The sequence below is a fragment of the Perca flavescens genome, chromosome 12 (assembly GCF_004354835.1).
Source record: "Perca flavescens isolate YP-PL-M2 chromosome 12, PFLA_1.0, whole genome shotgun sequence".
Taxonomy (NCBI): domain Eukaryota; kingdom Metazoa; phylum Chordata; class Actinopteri; order Perciformes; family Percidae; genus Perca; species Perca flavescens.
The window spans coordinates 5,241,418-5,263,225 of record NC_041342.1 but is presented as its reverse complement, the minus strand read 5'-3'; the positions used below and the strand labels follow the sequence as shown (position 1 = coordinate 5,263,225).

At 43.8% G+C, this 21,808-nt stretch overlaps 1 protein-coding gene across 7 annotated transcripts in view; it reads left to right on the top strand.

The window, feature by feature from the left end:
- Positions 1-21,808, top strand: part of wu:fj49a02 (myomegalin) — a 48,345-nt gene that overhangs the window by 19,447 nt on the left and 7,090 nt on the right. For 5 of the 7 annotated variants that reach the window (XM_028593968.1, XM_028593967.1, XM_028593966.1 and 2 more), the window contains exons 1-28: positions 4,037-6,186; positions 7,465-7,602; positions 7,705-7,824; positions 7,912-8,004; positions 8,680-8,904; positions 8,998-9,156; positions 9,259-9,357; positions 9,989-10,126; positions 10,447-10,626; positions 10,799-10,993; positions 11,102-11,284; positions 11,385-11,501; positions 11,594-11,662; positions 11,781-11,887; positions 11,991-12,130; positions 14,687-14,814; positions 14,964-15,115; positions 15,239-15,530; positions 17,122-17,326; positions 17,451-17,567; positions 17,674-17,933; positions 18,025-18,239; positions 18,379-18,496; positions 18,639-18,756; positions 18,912-18,966; positions 20,886-21,133; positions 21,212-21,316; positions 21,442-21,603. In XM_028593968.1, the coding sequence (XP_028449769.1) occupies positions 4,852-6,186; positions 7,465-7,602; positions 7,705-7,824; positions 7,912-8,004; positions 8,680-8,904; positions 8,998-9,156; positions 9,259-9,357; positions 9,989-10,126; positions 10,447-10,626; positions 10,799-10,993; positions 11,102-11,284; positions 11,385-11,501; positions 11,594-11,662; positions 11,781-11,887; positions 11,991-12,130; positions 14,687-14,814; positions 14,964-15,115; positions 15,239-15,530; positions 17,122-17,326; positions 17,451-17,567; positions 17,674-17,933; positions 18,025-18,239; positions 18,379-18,496; positions 18,639-18,756; positions 18,912-18,966; positions 20,886-21,133; positions 21,212-21,316; positions 21,442-21,603 (5,473 nt within the window). In that variant the 5' untranslated portion in view covers positions 4,037-4,851. Of the gene's footprint in view, positions 1-44; positions 99-4,036; positions 6,187-7,464; positions 7,603-7,704; positions 7,825-7,911; positions 8,005-8,679; positions 8,905-8,997; positions 9,157-9,258; positions 9,358-9,988; positions 10,127-10,446; positions 10,627-10,798; positions 10,994-11,101; positions 11,285-11,384; positions 11,502-11,593; positions 11,663-11,780; positions 11,888-11,990; positions 12,131-14,686; positions 14,815-14,963; positions 15,116-15,238; positions 15,531-17,121; positions 17,327-17,450; positions 17,568-17,673; positions 17,934-18,024; positions 18,240-18,378; positions 18,497-18,638; positions 18,757-18,911; positions 18,967-20,885; positions 21,134-21,211; positions 21,317-21,441; positions 21,604-21,808 lie in introns of those variants that run through there. The other 2 variants (XM_028593971.1, XM_028593970.1) reach the window with 2 other exon arrangements.

The window sequence follows — 21,808 nt, the reverse complement described above, 5'->3', positions numbered from 1 at the left end:
ATTAGTACATACAGTAGGTTTATAGTCTGTCTCTTCTACTACAGTTTTATCAGGAGGAACTTGGTCGAGAGAGGCTGCGCATCGGACAGAAGATGCAGGTACGTGGAGCTCTGTATTTTTGTCTGTTGGTTCATTAGTCTTCACATGTCATTATAGAGTTCTCCACTAAGCGTCAGAACAGCATCACAGTTCTCGTTGTTTAAGGTCCGACAGACTCTGCCTCTTTATGGAGAAGTGACACATTGCATTTTAACACAAGGGCTGACAACTGTAGATAAAAAATGATACAAATTTGAATATTTTTTTAATTTCCTATAGTATAGTATAGTATAGTATAGTATAGTATATTATAGTAAGATAAAGGGAGATCAGAAAATTTGCAATATGACCAGTACGTACATTATGAGGTTGGTACAGAACCAACCAGCTTTGGCCAAATGTCTTCTCATTTTACCACTGAAGGAAAGTGCAGTATTCAAAATGTCTTTTCAAAATGTTTTGTGCAGAAATCAGCATAATAAAATCATACAGCTACTCTCAGTAATACAATGTCACGGCAAAAAGTAAGGGAACATGAAGTGAACTTTGCTCGTCTTTGTTCAACCTAAACCGGAATGTTTCAATGAGTCATTGACGGTGGCTTGTTCCAATCTGATTGGCAAACAACATAATAGATATATGGTGATGAACTTCCTCTGAAGAGGAAGGCAAGGAACACGACACAAAAATGAAGTGCTTAGAACTGTAATGCTGCAATGGATGGAGCATCATCCGAGGCTTCCAGTGAAAAATCATACAGAGGGTTTATTCCATTATACAAAGTGCCAGAATCTCATTACATTTACAGGCTTTGACATCCCCAAGGACACATTTCTCTCCCTCCTCTAATGAAACTACAAATGGAGGGGGACCATTACCTTCATGTCAGCTCCCTCTACTCAGAGGGAGTCTTTACTATCAATTTGCACTTCTATAAATTAATAATCATAACCATAATTATCTTTATTATTCATCTTTCTAATGCTGTGCAGCATTGCATCATGTTGTTTGGCTATAGCCTGAAAGCATCACAGGCATTTTAACTTGTAAATCAGTAGTGGATGAAGGATGCAAATGTCCTCACCAGGCAGGCTCTCTGCTCAGCCTTCACACTGGGTGCATGTGTGTGTAAAGGTTTGTATGTCTGAGTGTGTCTGGATGAGTGTGTACTAAAACATTTTATCACTAAGAGAATAGTGGGCTAGTACCTTGGTGTGTGACAAGAATAGTAATTTGCATATGATATGCAACATTTAGTTTTTATATAAATAAGAAAAGACATAGCAAGTACAATGAGGAGAGGCTGTTTGTTTTTGTAAGGGGGCGATTTGAACTACCATTGTGTTGAAATGCAGGGTTTTGGGTCAATGTAGAGGACCATCGCAACGGGAGGTAACAGTTGTTTGTTGGTGGTTCATACAGTATATGTGCACAATAATGTGACAGCTTATAGAATAAAAAAAAAAATGTATATGACAATGGTTTTTTATTATCCAATATACCATGCAACATATATTAGCATTTTAAGAATTTAAGGAAACAACATTGCAGATAAAATATGGCTAAATCAAAAATGGTTTGCCATATTTTGTAGCTTAAAATGAGACTTGTGTCTTTAACTGATAAGTGTTACTGTGGTAAAGCAAGACATTAAGAGTGTGTGTGTGTGTGTGTGTGTGTGTGTGTGTGTGTGTGTGTGTGTGTGTGTGTGTGTGTGTGTGTGTGTGTGTGTGTACACATTCCCATGAGGCGTCTTCTTTCGTAGGTGCGTGTGTGCATGCAAGCATTTCGCTGGTTAGCAGTTTAGCGGGTCTGGTTTCAGCTGGGTTGTCGATAGGTCAAGTTGACCTTTGAGTGCTCAGAGACCACAACACTGATATCAAGTTGTGTTGTTTCAGACACACTCGCAATAAGAGCTCTTAATTAGTTCCCCAGACACCACAGCCATTTAGGGCAAATCTATGTCTGGAGAGAGAGGAAGAGCCAGGAAAGAAATGTCTAATCCGAAACCTCTCAAGACAATTATTTCCAGGGTTTCCTTTTCAAAAAGAATGTGTAGTGATTGGCTTGGAACTAAATTCTTTATACATTTGCTTGTATTTATGAACATTCAATTTCACAAAACAAACATCTGATCAATAAGAAGAAGTATCATATGTCCAGACTATTTATCAGCTGCATTCTTCCCACATGTGTTGTTGGCTGTCTGCGGCAAATTCTAATAAACATCTGGACTCAGGCCCAGTTATTATCTTTCAAACAATCAGCGATCAAGGATCTTAAGGCAGACACAAGGTTCCATGACTCTGACTCGCACATTGAGGATGATGCTCTGCATATCTGCATGGAAGTCACAGCGTGACAGCATGACCATCTGTTTGTGCACCCTCGGGAAAACAAAAACTGTGGTCACTGCAGAGATAGCACAGTCAAATGCATGAGACTGGCCTGGTTGTTTGACCGCCACAGTGAAATCATTGTTGAAATATCTGCACCACGGCAACAAGAAATACAAATAATACTTCTTGAGACAATAGCATGTTTTGACACAAGTTACGCTGGTCTGATGAGGGCTCTATTAAAGGACGAAAACCACCACACGTAAGCTCAGTAATATGCTAGCAAGTTAGCAAGTCAACTAAGTGAGCTTTAGCAATAATTCTTTGACATGCCTTATATAATGAAAAATGCCCAAATAAGCAAAATCCTCTGGCAGTTCTTATAAATGCCTAATTCCACTGCTATTAATTACTTAATAAAGGACAAACAGCAGTTGTAACAGCAGTTATGTAGCTGAAACTGATATGTATATATGAAAACTGACTCAGTGTATTGATTATTCAAATCAGACTATGTGAAGCACTGACTGTGTTATACTGCCAGTATGATAATGAAGTCTATTCAAAGTTTATTTTCATATGTAACCTCAGGCAAACTTCACAGCAGCCATCTCAAACTGCAACAGTTTGTGTTATCTAGGTAACTGGTTTTATTGCTCACTGAAAATCTGCTTTTGTTTTGACTCTGTAGATCCTCTGGCCTGGTAAAATACGACAAAAGGTCAGGCAGGTGACCCGGAATACATGAATAAAAATAGAATAGAACATAAAAATGATCAAGTTTATTGGTCTGTTCTGTAGTCAGTTAGTAGAACTGTCTGTAGTGGTCTAATGATGTTGTATACACAATTCCCAGTAACGTGATTATTGCAGAAATACAAAATTAGGCAATGTTTTATACTAATTGTAATTTATACAACACACGTTTTGGTTTGTATATTGTATTTCATATGCAGTACAGTTTTGTGTAAAGTACTGGAAAGTGAATAGTTCTGGTCAACCCTTGCTCTACAGCATGATTATGACTGAAGAGCTGACATTGTGCTGTATGTTTGTGCTGTATATTTAGCTGTCCATTTGATTTTCTTTAACACAAAACAGAATAGGATATTAGAAAAAAATAGGATATGATATCTAATGTTATCACATACAGTAGTAGTAGTTTTCTACAGCGCATATAGTGTAGTAATGTATAAACCTTGTAAAGAATGAATACATTGTATATAATATCTTATAATAATGATTTTGAATGATTATACAATATAAATATTATACAATATATATATATATATATATATATAAAAAATTAGAATAGAATAGAATCTGTCTCTACTCTTACATTTTACAGAGCGTCACTAATGTAAAAATGCTACTGAGCATTTCACCTGTTCAGTCAGGCGAGCAGAGCTTAGTAAACCGGGCGGGAGGAAGTAACAGACTCTCAGGTGAACATCAAACTGTCTCTTTACCAATAACCCCAAAATAAAGCTAATATTTTCGGGTTTGCATTTTATAATGTGTTTTAAAATGAAAATGGTCGTTCTGAATCGGATTCATGGTGGATATTAAACGGTCAACATCTCTGTATGACTGCGCCGGGCTTCTCCGACCCCTGTATTCTCTAAATGGTGCGCTCCGCCGCTGCCGGTCTGCTTCAGGCAGCTTCATCGTTGTCAGCCCGGAAGATCTCCGACTGCACGAAGTAACGACACCGAGAGCGCGTGTTTGCCTCTCGAGCTGTCGGTTAAGGCTCTGAAATGAATGAAGAGTCCATTGTTCAGGCGCAGACATCGGGGAAAGATTCAGAAAACTGTACTAGGACGCCTGTTACTGCTCTGTGTCCGTATCCGGATTACTACCGATCCCCGGGCATTAACCTGGCTGCGCGCGGTGCGGCTTGTGTGTCCGTGACAGCCGATTGATGGTGCAGAGGCTCGTGCGGTGCTGTTGGGTAATGCGAAACAGCGGTTTGGTGACAGCGCAAGGACGATTTCCAGATAAATACTGCATCTCATTGATGACACATTCACATGACTTCGCTGTGCGTCTGTGGGAGTGTGCGCCATATCCCCGATGCACCTGCGCCTCCGGCAAATGAATGGTGATCCTGGGCTGATGGATATTTTTTAATGAGTCACTATATATCTGTTAACCTAGATTTTTACCTCATAGATTTCAGTCCTGCCAAGAACCTCAACCATTCTCTACAAGCATATTGCTTCTCCTTGTCTACCTCATTTCATCTATGTTTATGCCTTTGAATTTGATGCCATTGCAAGAACTGATGTCATGAACAGCTTTACATGATCTCAGATTTAAAAAAAAAAAGCTTTTATTGTGCTCTCAAAGCTTGTGTTTACTCTGATACAGCTTGAAACCTCATGCTCTTGGGTGTTCACATGGGATCAAATTCATCATAAGGATTCGGGTTTCCTCATGTCAGAGTAAATAAGGATAATTATAAACCTGTGGAATGCTTGATCTCAAGATGAAGGAGACGTGTCGCATCTGTGGACGGGAGCTCTGCGGTAACCAGCGGCGATGGATCTTCCACCCCACCCCCAAGCTCAACCTGCAGGTGCTGCTGTCTCACGCTCTAGGGCAAGAGCTGACCCGGGATGGCAGAGGAGAGTTCGCCTGCTCCAAGTGCACCTTCATGCTGGACCGCATGTACCGCTTCGACACAGTGATCGCCCGAGTGGAGGCCCTTTCCATCGAGAGGTTGCAGCGGCTCCTGCAGGAGAAACACCGGCTGAGGCAGTGCATCGGTGGGCTCTACCGGAAAACTAACTCAGAGGAGGGTGCTGTAACATTACCTGGGGGTGATGAAGGACCAGGAGATGGGATGGTGGACATTTCAGGTCTCACTCATGCAAAGTACTGTGCCCTGCTCCAGGATGATCTGGTCTACTCTTTGTATGAGTCCTGGGCCGACGACGGCCTGGACTGTCAACACCACCACCAACCTCAGTGTCCTGCTGGTCCAGGGTCAGAGGTTACAGTGGCAGGCTCGCATCGTTGTGTTCCCAGCACTCCCAGGAGGTGTCGGGGATGTTCCTACTGGCGGGTGGCGGACTCTGACTACGAAGCTGTCTGTAAGGTGCCCAGGAAGCTTGCAAGGAGCATTTCCTGTGGGCCGTCATCCAGATATTCAGCCAGTGTTATTGGAGGGAGTGTGACTGGAGGAGTGGGAGGTGGTGGAGAAGGACTACGAGAAAGAAAAAATGTGGAGGATTCAGAAGAACCCCCCTCCTCTTTAACTCTGGTCCCTGGTTCTCAGGACCCCTCGAGGACATCAGACAGTGATCGTACCCTGGCTGGACGAGCCAGCTCCAGCCCCTCTATAGCATCCTTAGAGACGACTGAGGAATATGTTCAGCCTGGAGCCATAACAGATGGGCCGCTGAGCTCCCCCAGGGAACTAGTAGATGACCGGATATCCGACTCCCTCTCTGAGGAGCACATGGGAGCCCCACGTGGCCAAGCCTCACCTGGACCCAGCCTCTCTCTGGCCCTCTGTTTGCTGCAGAGCTATGCTGTCTACCGGCCCGTCATGAGCTCTAAGGGGAGCAAGCTGCCTGTGCTGCTCCGACGGAGCACCAGTAATGGAGGTTCAAGGCTGGGCTTCCCTGATTCTGTTCTGGGAATGTCTTATGGAACTCCAGAGGGAGAAGGAGACAACCACATGCCAACACCTGAGCTGGATCCCCCTCTGATGAGGCTTGGTGATCAGGATCTGAACCTGGCTTACATGCAAGATTTGCTGGAAGATTTGTACAAAGAGTATCCTCCCCCACGTCCTCATCAGGTATAAAACCTTGACAAGGATGGTGATGATGATGATGAAAACAAGGATTTTGCCTATTCACTGCAAGTTGCAGTATTTGCAGCACTATTAATGAACCATCCCAACAGGCTTCGATGTTTGACACCAAACAAGTATTCTCACCCCTTGTGTGTGTGTGTGTGTGTGTGTGTGTGTGTGTGTTACATGAGCAGTCAGGTGAGGGTAAGCTGTGACACAGCATGGCCTACTTACTGTGTGTGTGTGCACGCACAAAGAGGTCATTCGTCATGTCAATAAAGTAGAAAGCATACAGTTTAATATGTGTGTATATTTAATATATGTTTAATATATAATTGCTTATATATTTAAATGTTTTTCGATTACAATTTTGAGGATCTAATGTGTCCTCTGTCACAGCTGCCAAATACTGCAGACAAATGACCAGTCTTCCAGTTACAAACTAGTGTTTTTGTAGCACAGGATTTTCTGCTCTAGTATGTGAGGACAGGTATGCTTCTGTATTTCATGTGTGCAATCCTAAAATTCCTCAAGACAATAAACCTCAGCAGTAGTTTTTTTAGGGTGATTATTTGTCTCTGTGTGATCTTCGAGCCAGGGCTGCTGACCGAAGTAGGTTAGATGTGGGGAGACAGTAAGACAGAGTGACTCCCACTAACTGGCCTATTTTTACTCCGAGCCCTTGAGGCAAAGTGAACCACGCAATGTCAGACCATTCTGTCGTCTCAACTCTGGTTGGTTAGTACAATAACCCTATTTAAATGATATGTTAACTTAATAATTTCTATTCGGAAAAAAAAACTAATTACAGTAAAAATCAGAATGTTAATCTCAGCTATGTTAAACCACAAATTGATCTTGGTGAATCAAAGTATAAGTCTGTGTATCCTAATGATATTCATCCTCTAGTAAGTGAAAGTTGGAAACAAGGTTATGTAAAGATAATAGTGGCACAGAGCACTTTGAGCACGCTAACTCGCTCTAACTCACGCATGCAGACACTCTCCCACCCCTTCAGAGGCTCTCTGTCCGTCGTGGCTTTTTACACAGTACACACATGAATGAGCAGACTTTGTACACATATTACTCAATACACAGCAAAAGTTATGCAGCTCGCAGCCTCTGCCTTTTTCATGAATTTGAAAAAAAATATATATATATATTTTCCTCACAAATAATTCAGCTGCTGTATTTTGGTAGAAGCCTAAACAAGTTAACGCATACATTGAGTGTTTTTTATAACTTCAAACACAGACACTTACCTTATTTTCTCCATTGCAGAGCCTCGTTGAGGAGCAGCAGAGTCAACTGAACCAGTATGAGTGTGCAGCCGGCCAGTGTGTCAGCGAGCTTCAGAAGGCCCAGCTACAGGTCCAATCCCTGCAGGCCAAGATCCACGAGAGTGAGGCCAAAAATATGGTATGGCGCTTAAAAAATGCCTCATTACAGTAAGATTTGATGAATCCACATCATAGAAGTGATGACAGCCTTACAGTGTAACCTGGCTGTTTCCGTCTGCAGAAGCTGCAGGAGAAGCTGAATGAGATGGAGTGTGAGCTGCGTTCAATCCGCCAGGCTGCTCAGAGTCAAGAAAGAACCATTCAGGATCTCACGGAGACCATCAGCACCAAAGACAACGAGGTGAGCGTCGGTCTTTGTTGTCAACTTGTGTGAGATGACACCTGTAGTTGAGAAGGTGCTCATACCCGCGATGTATTCTGCTTAAAGGCCCAGGAGCTGTACCAGCTGATGGAAGAGCAGAACGCCACACTGTGTAAGCTGAGAGAAATGGTCCACCGCAACCAGCTCGCTCAATGCAAGGTGAGACATGGTGCACATATTCAATTTAATTATATTTATAGTGTCAAATCATAACAGAAGTTATCTCGGGACACTTTACAGGTAGAGTAGGTCTAGAGTAGACCACACTCTAATAACTAATAACACTGTAATTCACGGAGACCCCACAATTCCCCCCTAAGAGCAAGCATTTGGTGCAACAGTGGCGAGGAAAAAAAGTCCTTTAAACAGACAGAAACTTCAGGCAGAGCCTGACACTTGGTGGGTGGTTAGGACACAGATACAGAAATATAATTCATAATAATTATAGCAGTTGGTATGATGAACAGTGACAAATATAGTAACAATAAAGATAATGGAACTATGACTAGTAATAATAGTAGTAGCAGTGCAGGGTGTCGAGCAGTATCTCTGCAGCAGCTGCAAACGCAATTCTGGTGCCACCACGATCCAAGGAAATCTGCGAGGCTCCGGACCCTGACCCGGGCTCCGTGGAAGAAGCGAAGTTAGTAACGTGCACACAGATGGAGAGTGAGAGAGGAGGAAAGTGGAGCTCAGTGTGTCATAGGAAGTCCCCCGGCATATAGTGACATATAGTGGTGCAAACCCTGATCCAGGATCATTCCTTATCGATAGTGAGAAATCTTATCGCCAGGACGATGACATACTGACCTTTGGTCTGTGGTCATTCTCTAGGCTCCAGAAGGGGTCAGCGAGTCCTTGACGCTCGCCCAGCTGCAGGGCGAGCTGGTTGGGGTGCAAAGCTCCTTGTTCTCCCTTGGTCTGGAGCTGGAGGCCAGCCAGAGGAGTCTGAGACAGAGCCAGCGGCAGGGAGATGACCTGTCGAGGTTCAAGGAAAGACTCAGCGCTGATTTACAGGAGGTGCAGCAGCACAGGGAGGTCACTGAAAAGCACAACCAGGTTAGTGTGTGTGTGTGTGAGTGTGTGAGTGTGAATGAAGTCTTGGAAGTACGACGGGTGCAGCATGTGTGACCTCTCGTCTCTGTGCCGCAGGACCTGCGCTGTGCCCTTCAGAAAACTCGCTCGGAGCTTCAGGCCAAAGGAGCCGCTCTGAAGGAGGCCGAGGCAGAGAGACACACTGTGGTGCAGGAATCAGACAGGAGCATCGCACAGCTCCAGTGCTCTCTGCAGGACAAGGAACAACAGTTACAGGTAACCTACTGTACACAATCCCATTTAATCCATTCATACATTATGTAGTTGCATAGATGCACAGGCATGCACACGGTTCTGATCCCTTCTGAACATCTTTAGGAGTACTCAGAGATGTTGGAGTCAGGAAGCTCCAAACCAAGAGATGCCCTGCTGGAGAAACTACGAGAGCGTATTAAAGATAGAGACAGAGCTCTGGAGGTAAAACACACACACACACACACACACACACACACACACACACACACACACACACACACACACACACACACACACACACACACACACACACACACACCCACACCATATACTGTGTGATTAATGCGACAGTCTTCCCTGTACACCCTGTACAGTGCAGGTGAAATGGAGAGAAAAGACCTAATTATGCATCTTGCAGCAGTCGAAAGAGCCAGTGGTAGACAGTAATGCAAACTCCTCCTAAATCTGTACTGTAGGTCATCATAACATTTCACAACCAACCAAAATGGGAGAGACAGGAGGAAAACCATCATTACCATTGTCTTTAAGCGAACAGCAGTGAGAAAGATGTGCTTAGTTGCTAGTATGCAGTGAAGTGTGCTATTTTTATGTTTTATGAAGCTATTTTATAATCCATAGAAAAGGATCACATTTTTCATAGAAATCCGTTGAAAGTGGTGTTCCCTGACAAAAAAAGTTCATGAATTTCATACCCTTACTCATTTGATTGAATTAGTTTGTATAGAGCATGAGCTTAGGAAACTGCACACCCTCTCAGAACATGATGAATATCACAGTTGAGGGTGCCCAGGATAGCAGCAGTGTGATTTTTCTCCCCCTCCGCCATCTGCAGCACTCAATCGATGACAAATTCCGCTGTGTGGAGGAGCGCGAGGGCCAGGTGAGGAGGCTGCAGCTGGCCCTTAGGGAGAAGGAGCGAGACCTGGAGAGACTGCGCTGCATCCTGTCCAACAACGAGGAGACCATCACGGTACGCTCATCTCACACACACACACACACACACACACACACACACACACACACACACTACAGACATATCTGTCAGAGCTGCCAGCTTGTACTAATGGTATGTAATTGTCAACAAGCCACTTTGTGCAATCAAAACACGAGATTAGAGAGATTATGCATTTCTTTGCTGCCAGCATTACAATGTTTACATTTCAAACAAGCCAGAACCGTCAGAACTCCGATTTGTGGTTAAAAGCTGGCAGGGTTTGTGAACATCTTAGACATTTCCGAGGTATTATATTGTTCTTCTTGTGCAGTTACACCTGTGATTGTGACCATCAGAGTCTGGACGCCTTGGTGCGCGGCAAAGAGCTGGAGCTAGAGCAGGCGGCCGAGGCCTACAGGAACCTCCAGTGGCTGAAGCAGCAGAGCGAGGAGAAGGAGAGAAACACCCTGAGAGAGAAAGACACCATCATCAGCCAGCTACAGGCTGCTCTGCAGACACACAGCCAGGAGGCACAGGTAACTCACACGCACACGCACGCACATTATTGTCATTGCCTGTAATTGTTTGTGTTATTTTCAAAGCTTTGGAACACCAGACCACATAGGCAAACCTGTGCTACTTGTTTTCATTTCAACAAATAAAACAGGCGTTCTAACTCTGGGTGTGCGTGTGCGTCTGTGTGTTTAGGATCTGACAGCTGCCCTGGTTGCCAGAGTTCAGGCTGGTCCCACTGAGGTTGTAGAGGAGTTGAAGGCTCGGCTGGCACTGAAAGAAAAGCTCTTCCAGGAACTGCTGTCGGACCGCAGCCGCCAGTCCAATGAACACCAAGCACAGGTCCAGAACATGCTGAACACTCTCAGCTCCAAAGACCAGTATCTGCAGGTAAGTCTTGTTGCTGGTATTGTAATAGTTATGGAAATGCAATGCAACAACTAAAAGCTTTCAACCTCTTCATTCTCTCTCTCTCTCTCTCTCTCGCTTTTCTCTTAGGACTACTCGTACAGGCTCTCCCTTGTGATTAGTGAGCGGACTGTCCAGCTGCAGGAGCTCCGCAGACAGCTGTCATCGAGAGAGCGAGAGCTGTGCGAGCTGAGACAGGACAAGGAGAGAGAGATGGGAGGAGAGACAGAACATCTGCGGAGTCTGCTCAAAGAGAAAGAAGCCTTTATCAAGGTACCTTTTCATTTGTCTCCCTTGGCTTCCCCCCCCCCCCCCCCACCCCCTTGCTCCATCTCCTGTACACCTGATCTTCACTGTACAATTCATTCATCAGGAGCTGATGCAGGGCCAGGAGGAGGCGATGCAGCCATCCACTAAAGAGAGTGAGGCAGAGATGGAGGCTCTCCAGGTGGAGTTGCAGCTGGTACTGAAGAAGGAGAGGGAGGCTCAGGTATCTGTGTGGACCCTGTGATGATGCATAAAAACAATCCTTTTTTTAATTTTTTATCTCACAAGTCATGTCTTTGTGCCCTCTACCCGCAGAAGGAGCTCTCTGCTCTGCGTTTATCTTTGGCTCACCAGCAGGACACTAGGGACAGCACTGATCATCAAGTAGGATTTTGCTTCAGTCTTTGCCCATTAGACAGCATTTGACGGTTTGTGCTGCTTAATGATATGCATTTATTATGTGTCTCCTTCCTCCTCTACCCCGCCTGCCACTCTGATCTAGTGTGTGCTAGAGCAGCTTGTGTCAGAGTACAACAAGCTGAATGATGCCCTGAGGGCGGAGAAGAGATTATACCAAAATCTCACGCACATTCACACCAACAGTGACAGGTAGGAAAGCTGCACCCAGGTCTTGTGATGTTATCCTGTGAATACACTAAGTTGCAGTTTTTTGCTGTTGTTGCCCTAAAACACTTTTTTCCTTTTTCCTCAGTTCTGAGAAGATCCAGGCCCTCCACACCGAGCTAGACTCGATTCAGGCACTCCGCAGACAGCTGGAGGAGGTCCTGGCCAGGACCCGTAACATGGCCCTGGTGCTGGAACGGCCAGCTAAAAGGCAGCCTGACTTTGGAGGTGGGGATGGGCAGGGTCCAGCCTCCAGGGCTGCAGGGGGCACTGTCACTAACGCTCTGTGATGCTCGGTCTGACCACAGCACTGCTGCGTGACACTCTTTATGTGAGATGGAGCGGTCTGTAGCCACTGATGGTCAGATTTATGAAAAAATATGGAAAAACAATGACAATTCTCCTTCTCTTAAGTGTGAATAAAAACCAAAATCTGACTGTTGGTGTTTAGGCAGCTTCATCCAGATAGCACAAGCACTACTCACAGTAGCAGAAGCCTGTTCAAGTTAACCTGGTATGAAGTGGCAACGTGCAACCCAGACTTATTTATTAATATATTTTGTGAGTGTGGTGTAAATATGTTTTGTATTGTTTAAAAAAAAGAAGGCCTGTATTGCTTTGCAGTGCGATTGTTCTGTATTAGCCATTTCTGTGTACTGTCTCTCACCGGTGTCACTCTTCCAAGCCTTACTGTCACAGTGAAGTTACGTCTTGTCGAGAAAACTCAAGCTCATGCCTTACAGTGAAACGTCTGACCATCCATCATTTGTTTTTATATCATCTGTTTGTGAACGCGATGTGCACTCTTAACAAGGCCCAAGATATAAATCCTAAAAGATGACCAAGTAGTTTTCTTCAGTTTATCTTAACCTTGGATTGCTCACGCAGTTTTATCTGCACTAGCTACATTTTAGTTTAGACAGATATGCATGAAACATTAGGTCAGCCGCGTTCGATATAAAGATGGTAGGGGCACGCTGATTACTTTAAAGTAACCTTATGATAATTTAGTACATTTGTTGTTGTTTTTTTAGATAGTCTGCTTGTTGAGCTTAAGTTCAGCTTTGTACCAAGAAAGCAGGAAAATAAAATATCGAATAATTTTACTGTCTGCACTGTGCTCTCTATAAATCTCGAGATGTGAATGCCAGAACTAATACTAGCCCATTCAATATTTATATTACTGTAGGTAGAATACGATTTCTTGGGATTTGTGCCCTGATCTCTCATCTAGCCTCAGACATGGAATCCTTGTCAACCCTTCTTTTTGTATCTTTAATGCAACAGAAATAAAAAAAAAAAAAAAAAAAAAATGCTGGCTTTTTGTCAAACGCACTTCTGTTTGTTGTGTTTAATTGGGAATTTGTTTTAAGAATATCCCAAACCTGAAATCCACTTGGTCCTTTTATATACCTTCCTTCTTTCCCCAGAGATCAACCCACCGTGTGTTTTATCTTTTTGAACCATTCCTGTGTCATCCTCAGTCTCCCAGTTTGTCCTAATATCCAGTTTCATAATATAGGAACGCACATATTATAAATGTGTTTAGTCTTAAATTTGTCAACAGATTTCTGCAGATAATTCAGTTTTTATCTTTTAATATAAACATGAAACTATAATGTGTAATATCAGACATTTCCAATCCAAATCAGTGTTTTCTTCCTTCATGTCCTTGCTCCCCTGATGCATGATAGTGTGGCATGGTTTTCATGTTTGCATGGCTGTTCTGCTGTAATGCTCAGTTAGATATTCACAACAGTAAAATGCCAAATTCACTGAATAAGGGAAGCTCATGTGAGCCCTTTTACTCAACATACCAGATCTTAAAAAAAGTGAATTCCATGTTTAAATAACAAAAACACCCAACAACAGTTTCAAAGATTGCCCCTTATGTCCCCAGTATGAATAGTGACAATATGTAGTGCTGCAGTGTGTAAACAGGGCCCCACATTCAGTCAGTTCAGCTTACAGAGCACATTGTTCAATATATAATAACCCAGCAGTTTGCTCGATCAACCCCCCCTTCCCCCGCCTCTCCCTAGCAGCACATAACATTTCATATATTTATATTTTAATACCTGTTTTAGGGTGGAGACATTTGCAGTATTACTGTAAGTGTCTTTGAACTTTATCCGGATTATCAAGTAATACCATAACATCTCCCAAAAATGCACTGAGCAACTGAAGATTCACACCCATACACACATGACACACTGTATTTGAGGTGTGTGTGTGTGTGTGTGTGTGTGTGTGTGTGTGTGTGTGTGTGTGTGTGTGTGTTGTTGTGTATTATTAGGGCCTATTATGTAAAGCAATCTTCCTGCCAGTCACTTTCCACTGAGCCTCCGGCATCCTGTGCGTGTGTACAATACTTTTCACAACGCACAACAAAGGACATGCTGCATTCATATTTAGTTTTGGCACCAAATCATAAAGCCTTACATGTGAGTGAATACAAATGATGCAAAGATCCATAACAGTTGTATCATTTCTCATGCGCACAAAAATACACACACTTGTCCTGGGTTGCACTGAGTTGAGTGTGTTTTTGGCAATCAGGAAACGTATGACATAACATTTCCCTTTAGTCCCATGACTTCCAAAGCGGTGATTCAGCGTACAAACAGAGTTCTGGAAAGAATGGGATAGAGAGTGAATGCTAGAGAGGGAGAGATGGAAAAACAGCAAGAATAAGAAGAATAACAGAGGCTTAAGATGTAAACAAAAAGGGGATAAAAGCAAGTGGATATTGTCCTTATACAGTTGTTTTTGTTGTGTTTCCAGAGCTCAGCACAGAGGAGGAGGAGGAGGAGGAGGAGGGAGACGATGAAGATGGCAGCAGTGACGAGTTCACGGACAGCATAGAGGAGGATGATGATAAAGTGACGGCCAGAAGTTTGGCCTCCATTCAGGTAAAATACCTCTTATCTACATTTCACTGTTAAATCTCTTTAATTTAGGATCTCGTACTCATTTAAACCTTGGAGAAAGCCTTTTACTTTGTGACTTAAATTGTAGCACCATAACAAACGTCATTTTTTTTTGTCTGACTTGTGTTAAGGTTTGTGAAACGGAGGTTGTGACTAGAGCGCTGGTGTCACAGAGAGCTGATGTAAAGCAGCTTGAGGAAGCGAAGAAGATACTTGAAGGCCAGCTTGAAGAAATAAGATCACAACTGGAGAGGGATGGATACACCTCCGTGGCTCAGCTGAGGTGCATTTTTTTGTCTCGGAGATCCTGGGGAAACTTCAGGTTTGATTGTCTAAGAGGACATCATTGTCGATGACAGCTTCATCATGCATATGTCTATTTGTCTTTCTTTCCGTCTCCTGTCAGGAGTGCACTGCAGGGGCTGCAGCAGGAGAACCAGGCTCTGAAAGAAAGCCGAGGACGAGCAGAAGTGGTTGGACCGAGGACAAACCCAGGGAGGAATCGCAGGAGTCTGAATCAGGACGAGGAAGAACAGGAGGAGGGTATTGAGAAAGAAGATGAAGAGGAGGAAATGTCTCCAGTGCCGGTGGGGAAGCCAGGTCATCCGTGTGTTAGTCTGAGTGACGGGCGAGGGAAGAGGCACTGCAAGAGGCCACGCTGTCTGACGCCCCGTCATCTCACACACCAGCCTGACACGGTAACACATTATACATTTAAATAGGAATTCAATTTTGAGTGAGCTACAGCAGCAGACTATTTTAGTTGGGGGGGGGGGGGGAGTGGGTGGGTTCTGAGGCATAAAGATTTTATTTTATTTTCCCCTTAACTCATCTTCAAAATACAGGAGAACATAAAAGCAACACCTCACAATGAAATATGGTTCAGTGCAACAACACCATGACCTATGTCTTAAAGAATTACCTTTAAGTTGTATGAACGCCCTTCTCTATTATAAGGACTATGATAAGCCTTAAATAGGTTTATTGTTGGGTTAGTGTGTAGGATTGTACATGAGACATGCCATGTTCTTTATGATATTTTGCCACCCTTTGTGCAATATGGTCATTTTGTTGTTAAATACAGACAATACATCTGACAATGTCTTGAAGAGAGTAAAATGGTGCACAATTTCATACTTAGTGGAAAAACTGCAAAAAATAATTTACTTAAAGGTCCCCTCACTTTATGAAGTTTTTAACATTAATATGCGTTCCCCCAGCCTGCCTATGGTCCCCCAGTGGCTATAAATGGCGATAGGTGTAAACCGAGCCCTGGGTATCCTGCTCTGCCTTTGAGAAAATGAAAGCTCAGATGGGCCGATCTGGAATCTTCCCTTTATGACATCATAATGGGAAAGGTTACCTCCCCTTTCTTTTCTTTGCCCGTCCAGAGAATTTGGCCCACCCATGAGAGAGAGACATCATGGTTTGCAAACAAGCGAAGCATGGCAGTTGGTTAAGGCCACACCCCCACCCTACACCTTGCCTCCCCCCTCTCTCCTCCTCAATAGCATTTAAAGCTACAGACACAGAAATGGCGCATACTAAGGAAAGCTCATTGTGGGACTGGCTCTAGTGGCTGTAATTCTGCACCAAGGCTGAATTTTGGGAAATAGACTTCAGATACAGTATTAGGGGACCACTAAGGTCTATATAAAAGCATCCAAAAAGCAGCATGCCATGGGACCTTTAAGTGAAAGTGCCACATTTCAGTAGACTGGAAAAAGACCCTGTAAAAAGTCCTAATTAAAGACAGTTACATTTTTAAACTTACTGGCAATGAAGTATCACAAGTAACAGTTCATTTTGAGGATGGTTAGTGTTAAATAATGAATGCATTGAACTGGTAAAATATTTGAATATTGTAAATATTCCAGCTTGCAATAAGTAACTTGAATCATGTTTTTTAATCTCATCAGATATTGAATCTCATTTGAAACTATATTTTGATAAAGGGCTGCAGCCGGCAGATAAATTTAGCAAAAATGCTTTGTTACGTTTCACCTCTGTGAATAAAGCAATGTCTTTGCTGCTTGGATAGCGGATTTTAGTAATTTTACTGGAGCAGCGTTGTCCCCAGGCCCTGTCCTCCCCTTCTCATCACTGGGTCTCATTTACAGTCTCTATGTATGGGTGTTTTGTTCTTTTAGTCCTGTGTCCTGATTGCTGTGCCTGCCTTTCCATGTTAAAATATTAACAGTAAGAGTCCTGCCATACTCTATGTATGATAGTAAGCGTGTCATTTCAAACATAAGCTCCTATACGTTAAAATGATGATTGCTGTTGCAGGAGGTGGAGCCTGCTGAGGACAGCAGTGAGGTGGGAGCGCTCTGGCAGGATATAGGGGAGGGTCTCCGTGAGCGGGCGGCCCGCCTGAGCTCCAATCTGGCTCTGAGCCACCAGGAGAACAGAGAGCTGCAGGAAAGGCTGATGGTGTCTGAGGCCACGGTCCACGCTCAGGCTGAACAACTGAAGGACTACAGAGATCTGCTCAGTGAGTCACGCTCAGGAACATGTACAGTATACAGGAATGCAGACATGTTATATGACACATATAATAACTAAAAAAGTGCTCCGAATCTTAATCAGACAGTGATTTATTGCTCACGTCTCTGCAGCGGAGACATCGGTCCAGCAGGCCAGTAAGCAGGTGCAGGTGGATCTCCAGGATCTGGGTTACGAGACTTGTGGTCGCAGTGAGAACGAAGCTGAGAGAGAAGACGCCAGCAGCCCAGGTGACAAAGAAATCTCTCTCAAACTATAACATCCCATTTCATTCTCCCCAGCAAAACAACAAACTTACTAATCCTCCTTATGTCTCTTCATCTCTCCCTCCTTCAGAGTTTGACGACCTGGAGATGTGCACGTCACTGTCCCACCAACAGGACTACGAGGGTGCGGGCGGTAGCTGGTACGCTGGCAGCAGTAACACAGGCGCTTATGAAATGGGGGACGAGTCAGCCTCTCTCCAGCACCTGGTCCAGGATCTCCGCTCACAGCTGAGCCGCTGCCACAAGGTGATCCGTGGGCTGCAGCTGCGTGTCCGCTCCCTGTCTACCACCAGCGACTACGCCTCCAGCCTGGAGCGAACCCCACGCAAGGTACTGTTACGTTAACCAGCTGCTCTTCATCACTGGTCTTTTGGGTTCATGTTGATTTATGAATGATGCCAATTTTATTCTCACCTTCTAGGTAAACTGGGCCTTTGAGACATCCCCAGCCCCCAGTGGTGTGGAAGAGGATGAAGGCTGGATGTCTGACACCCAAGGGATTCGCTCAGGGCCTAAGCCCAGCAGGGAACTGCAAGAACTGATGACACGAGTTGCATCGCTCGAGGCTCAGCTGAAGAGCTCCAGACTGGAGGGCAAAGGCCAAGAAGAGGAGGTGAAATGTGCCACCTGGCCTGGGTGAGTGGACAGAGAGCCCTGTGTACCGTAAAGCCCCTTTACTGTATCCAGAATCAGTTAACGGATGCACATGAGAATGATTAGTCATCTGACTTTACAGCGCTCTATTAATACTGTGGTTCCTTTACTCCCTTCACAGGAAGTACAACTCTCTGATCCAGGCACAAGCTCGTGAGCTGTCCCACCTGAGGCAGAGGATGAGAGAGGGGCAAGGAGTCTGTCAAATCCTCACCCAGCACCTGGGTGATACCACCAAGGTACTGCAAACCATTCTGCAATAACCCAATGAATCATTGAGCCACGTTTGATCACATTTCTACATATTGGCAAAAATTATATCAGAGGAGTGTTTTTTTAGTCAATATTCTTATACCTGCTAAAATTTTCTACAACTTCCAGGCCTTCGAGGAGCTGCTGCGGGCCAATGATATCGATTACTACATGGGTCAGAGCTTTAGAGAGCAGTTGGCACAGAACTCTGCCCTGGCACAAAGAGTGGTCACCAAGATCAGTGGACGTAAGGAACAACTTCCCATATCTTCTATCATTGTACAGAAAGACAGTTCATGTTTATAGTTTCTCATTTTAGTGGTTATCTTATGTATTAATTGTCATCTTTTAAACAACATTTCCTCTCCACTATGCTCTGTCTTTCCTGTTTTATGTCCATAGGCGAGCGTGCAGAGAGCCATGATGACAAGACCGGCCATGAGTTGCTTGCCCTACGGTGAGTCAGCTCGGTATAGTGCTTTCAAAACTGAAAAAAATCGTAACCTCTAAACCTTTGCAACAACAAAGCCAATGGTCTTCAGAATCACCTGCAGCATTGTGATCTGTGGGCCTCCCACAGAAGTTATTAGCTGACTTTGCAGAGCACCTACTCTGTCCTAGTGATTAGTTTAACTTATCTTGTGACACGCTGCGGCACACCACATGGCTCCTTATGGTGGAGAGGGGACAGAAGGTTGCTGTTAATCCACAGCGTGGATCCTTTACCCTTAACTTGCTTTAGTTAAATAGACTTACAGTACAGGTGTCCCACCAGCTGGGCTTAAGAGGCTCAGTGTGAATGTGTGACAGTCTTACTGTGTTGCCTCATTCAGTCGCCTCCAAGCTTAGTGGAAGACTGTTTCTGTTTGAAATATACTGAGTCACTTATTTATGGATTTCTTTTATTTTGACACAACAGCATTTACAACGACTGCAATTTCTTTGGAGTTTTTGTTTAATATTCACTTTCTGAGTACTGATATTATTTAGAAGGTAGAAGTCCTGTGACTAGAATCAGAAGACAGCCAAGAGGTATTTTTTTTGCTGGATCTTTACAGACAAGGCTTTCCCAGCTCAGGCTGTATTGCATCCAAGACTTAGTCTTTGTTTTATGGACTGACTGATGGTGTGATGGCTCCTCTGTGGAAATCCATGATTTCTAAGAACAGCTCCATATACAGGGACTCTCTGTGGTCTTTTTCTACGGCTCGAGGCCAAACAAGAGAGACGGCTTTTCATAGGATGCTGTTGGAGAGGGACAGGGAGTTCATGCTTCGGCAACTGAAACAGTAAGGGAAGTTACCTATCATAGGCAGATTTACTTCAGGAGCTCCTAAAAGACTAGGATTCATTCATTTATGCTATAATATATTTAATGATGTATACATTGCAACATGGATGAAAATGTTTGTTCGAATAACAAAAATGGCAGCCACCTTTGCTAAACTTCTTTGCACTTGTTTAGGTCTGCAGCACATATTATTTTCATTATCAATTAATCTTCTGATTATTTTCCCAATTTATTGTTGTTTATCATGTACGGCAAAGAAAAGCATCAGTTTCTCACATTTACGAAGCTGAAACCGGCATTCTTTTTTGAATACCAGTAATTGATTGTCAAAATAGTTTCAAATTAATTTTCTGTTGATTGACCAATCGACAAATTGTTGTCGCTCTACACTCTTGCTTTTGTTGTATGTTTTACTATTTGTGGATAATCATATGCAGATTATGTAGCGCTCCATTAAAAAACATTCTGTTGATCATTTTCAGTGATTATGATATTGAATTGAATGCCTTTATTGTCAATGCATTTAAGTACAATGAAATTGAAGAGCCACTCTAGTAAGGTGCATCATCATTGTAACACATATATATATATATATATATATATATACAAAACTCTGTATATATCCTGACCATAACATAAAAACACTTGCCCACCTCACACTAAGTGGATAATAAATATTCTAATGTGGATAAAGTGCTGAGTAACATACATCATTAAAAAAAAGTTTAGCTTCATTTAAGACTGTTATTGCTTTGGGAAAGAAACTATTCCTAAATCTACTAGTCCTTGTTTTTAGACATCTGTAACGTCTCCCTGAGGGCAAGACTTCAAACAGTGGGTGACCAGGGTGAGAAGAGTCATGTGTAATTTTGGTGGCTTTTGAGAAATGAGATAAATGTAATGCCTGGCAACAGTGTGTTAGTGACAAAATATAAACATATCATGTAAAATGTAAGTATAACAAAAGATCTGTTGTGAGGGAAATGTCAAGCAGCTATTAGTAGCCTATTGTTAACATCCTTTTTCTTTCATTAATAGTGATCAGCTCAGACTGTAATGGTTGATACTCTTGTGTGCACATGCAGGCTGAGTAAGGAGCTTCAGCAGAAAGATAAAATCATCGAGTCACTCCACACCAAGCTGCAGCAGCGTCCGGAGACCCCGTCCAGCTGCCATGCTCTCTCTGAGACCACCGACCAATCAGACAGAACGTCCCTGGTGTCCGATGAGTACAGAACCAATGAAGACTTGGAGCTGTGCTCCGATTTAGACGCCAGAGAATATCAGGAAGAGCACCGGCTACGCCAACCAGGACACGGATCCGAACAAGACGGTAAAGTTTATTGTTCCACCTTCTTCATACCTGTAAAAGGCCTCTTCTAGCCTCTCACGTTCCATTCCCCTCCTTTAGTCCGTCCATCTATCCCTCCTCCTCATGGCTTCCTCAAGACCTCCAGCAGCTGTCCCAACATGCTTTGCTCAGCCCCTGTGGGTTTGACCAGTCAGTCCTACAGAGGTATGGGACTCACAGATGGCTATGACTTGCAAAGTGCCCCCAAAAAAAATCACATTTTATTTTTTCCTCTTCCTACTCCTTATATTCTGTGTCAGCATGTGTCACTTCCTGTCATTCTCCTTCAGCCATTTTCAGTGAGCCTGTTTCCTACTCCCTCTCTGTCCCCCCTGGCCCTGACGTCTGGGGTAGACAAGCCACTTCTGACCCCCGGCCCAGGGCCCTGTCTGTGATCGCTGTTCGCCCAGAGCTGGACACGCTGCACAAACAGATGAATGCGCAGAACAGGGGTGAGGGGCCGGGGAGGAGGGGGGTGTTCATGTGGGAAAAGTGTAAATAAAGACATAACTTTCATAATACCTCCTGTTAGCCACCATCAAACTCGCAAATTAAATTCCTTTGTTGTCCTGTGAGCGTTTTCACATTATGTTTCACACACTTTACTATTTTGTGTGTGTGTGTGTGTGTGTGTGTGTGTGTGTGTGTGTGTGTGTG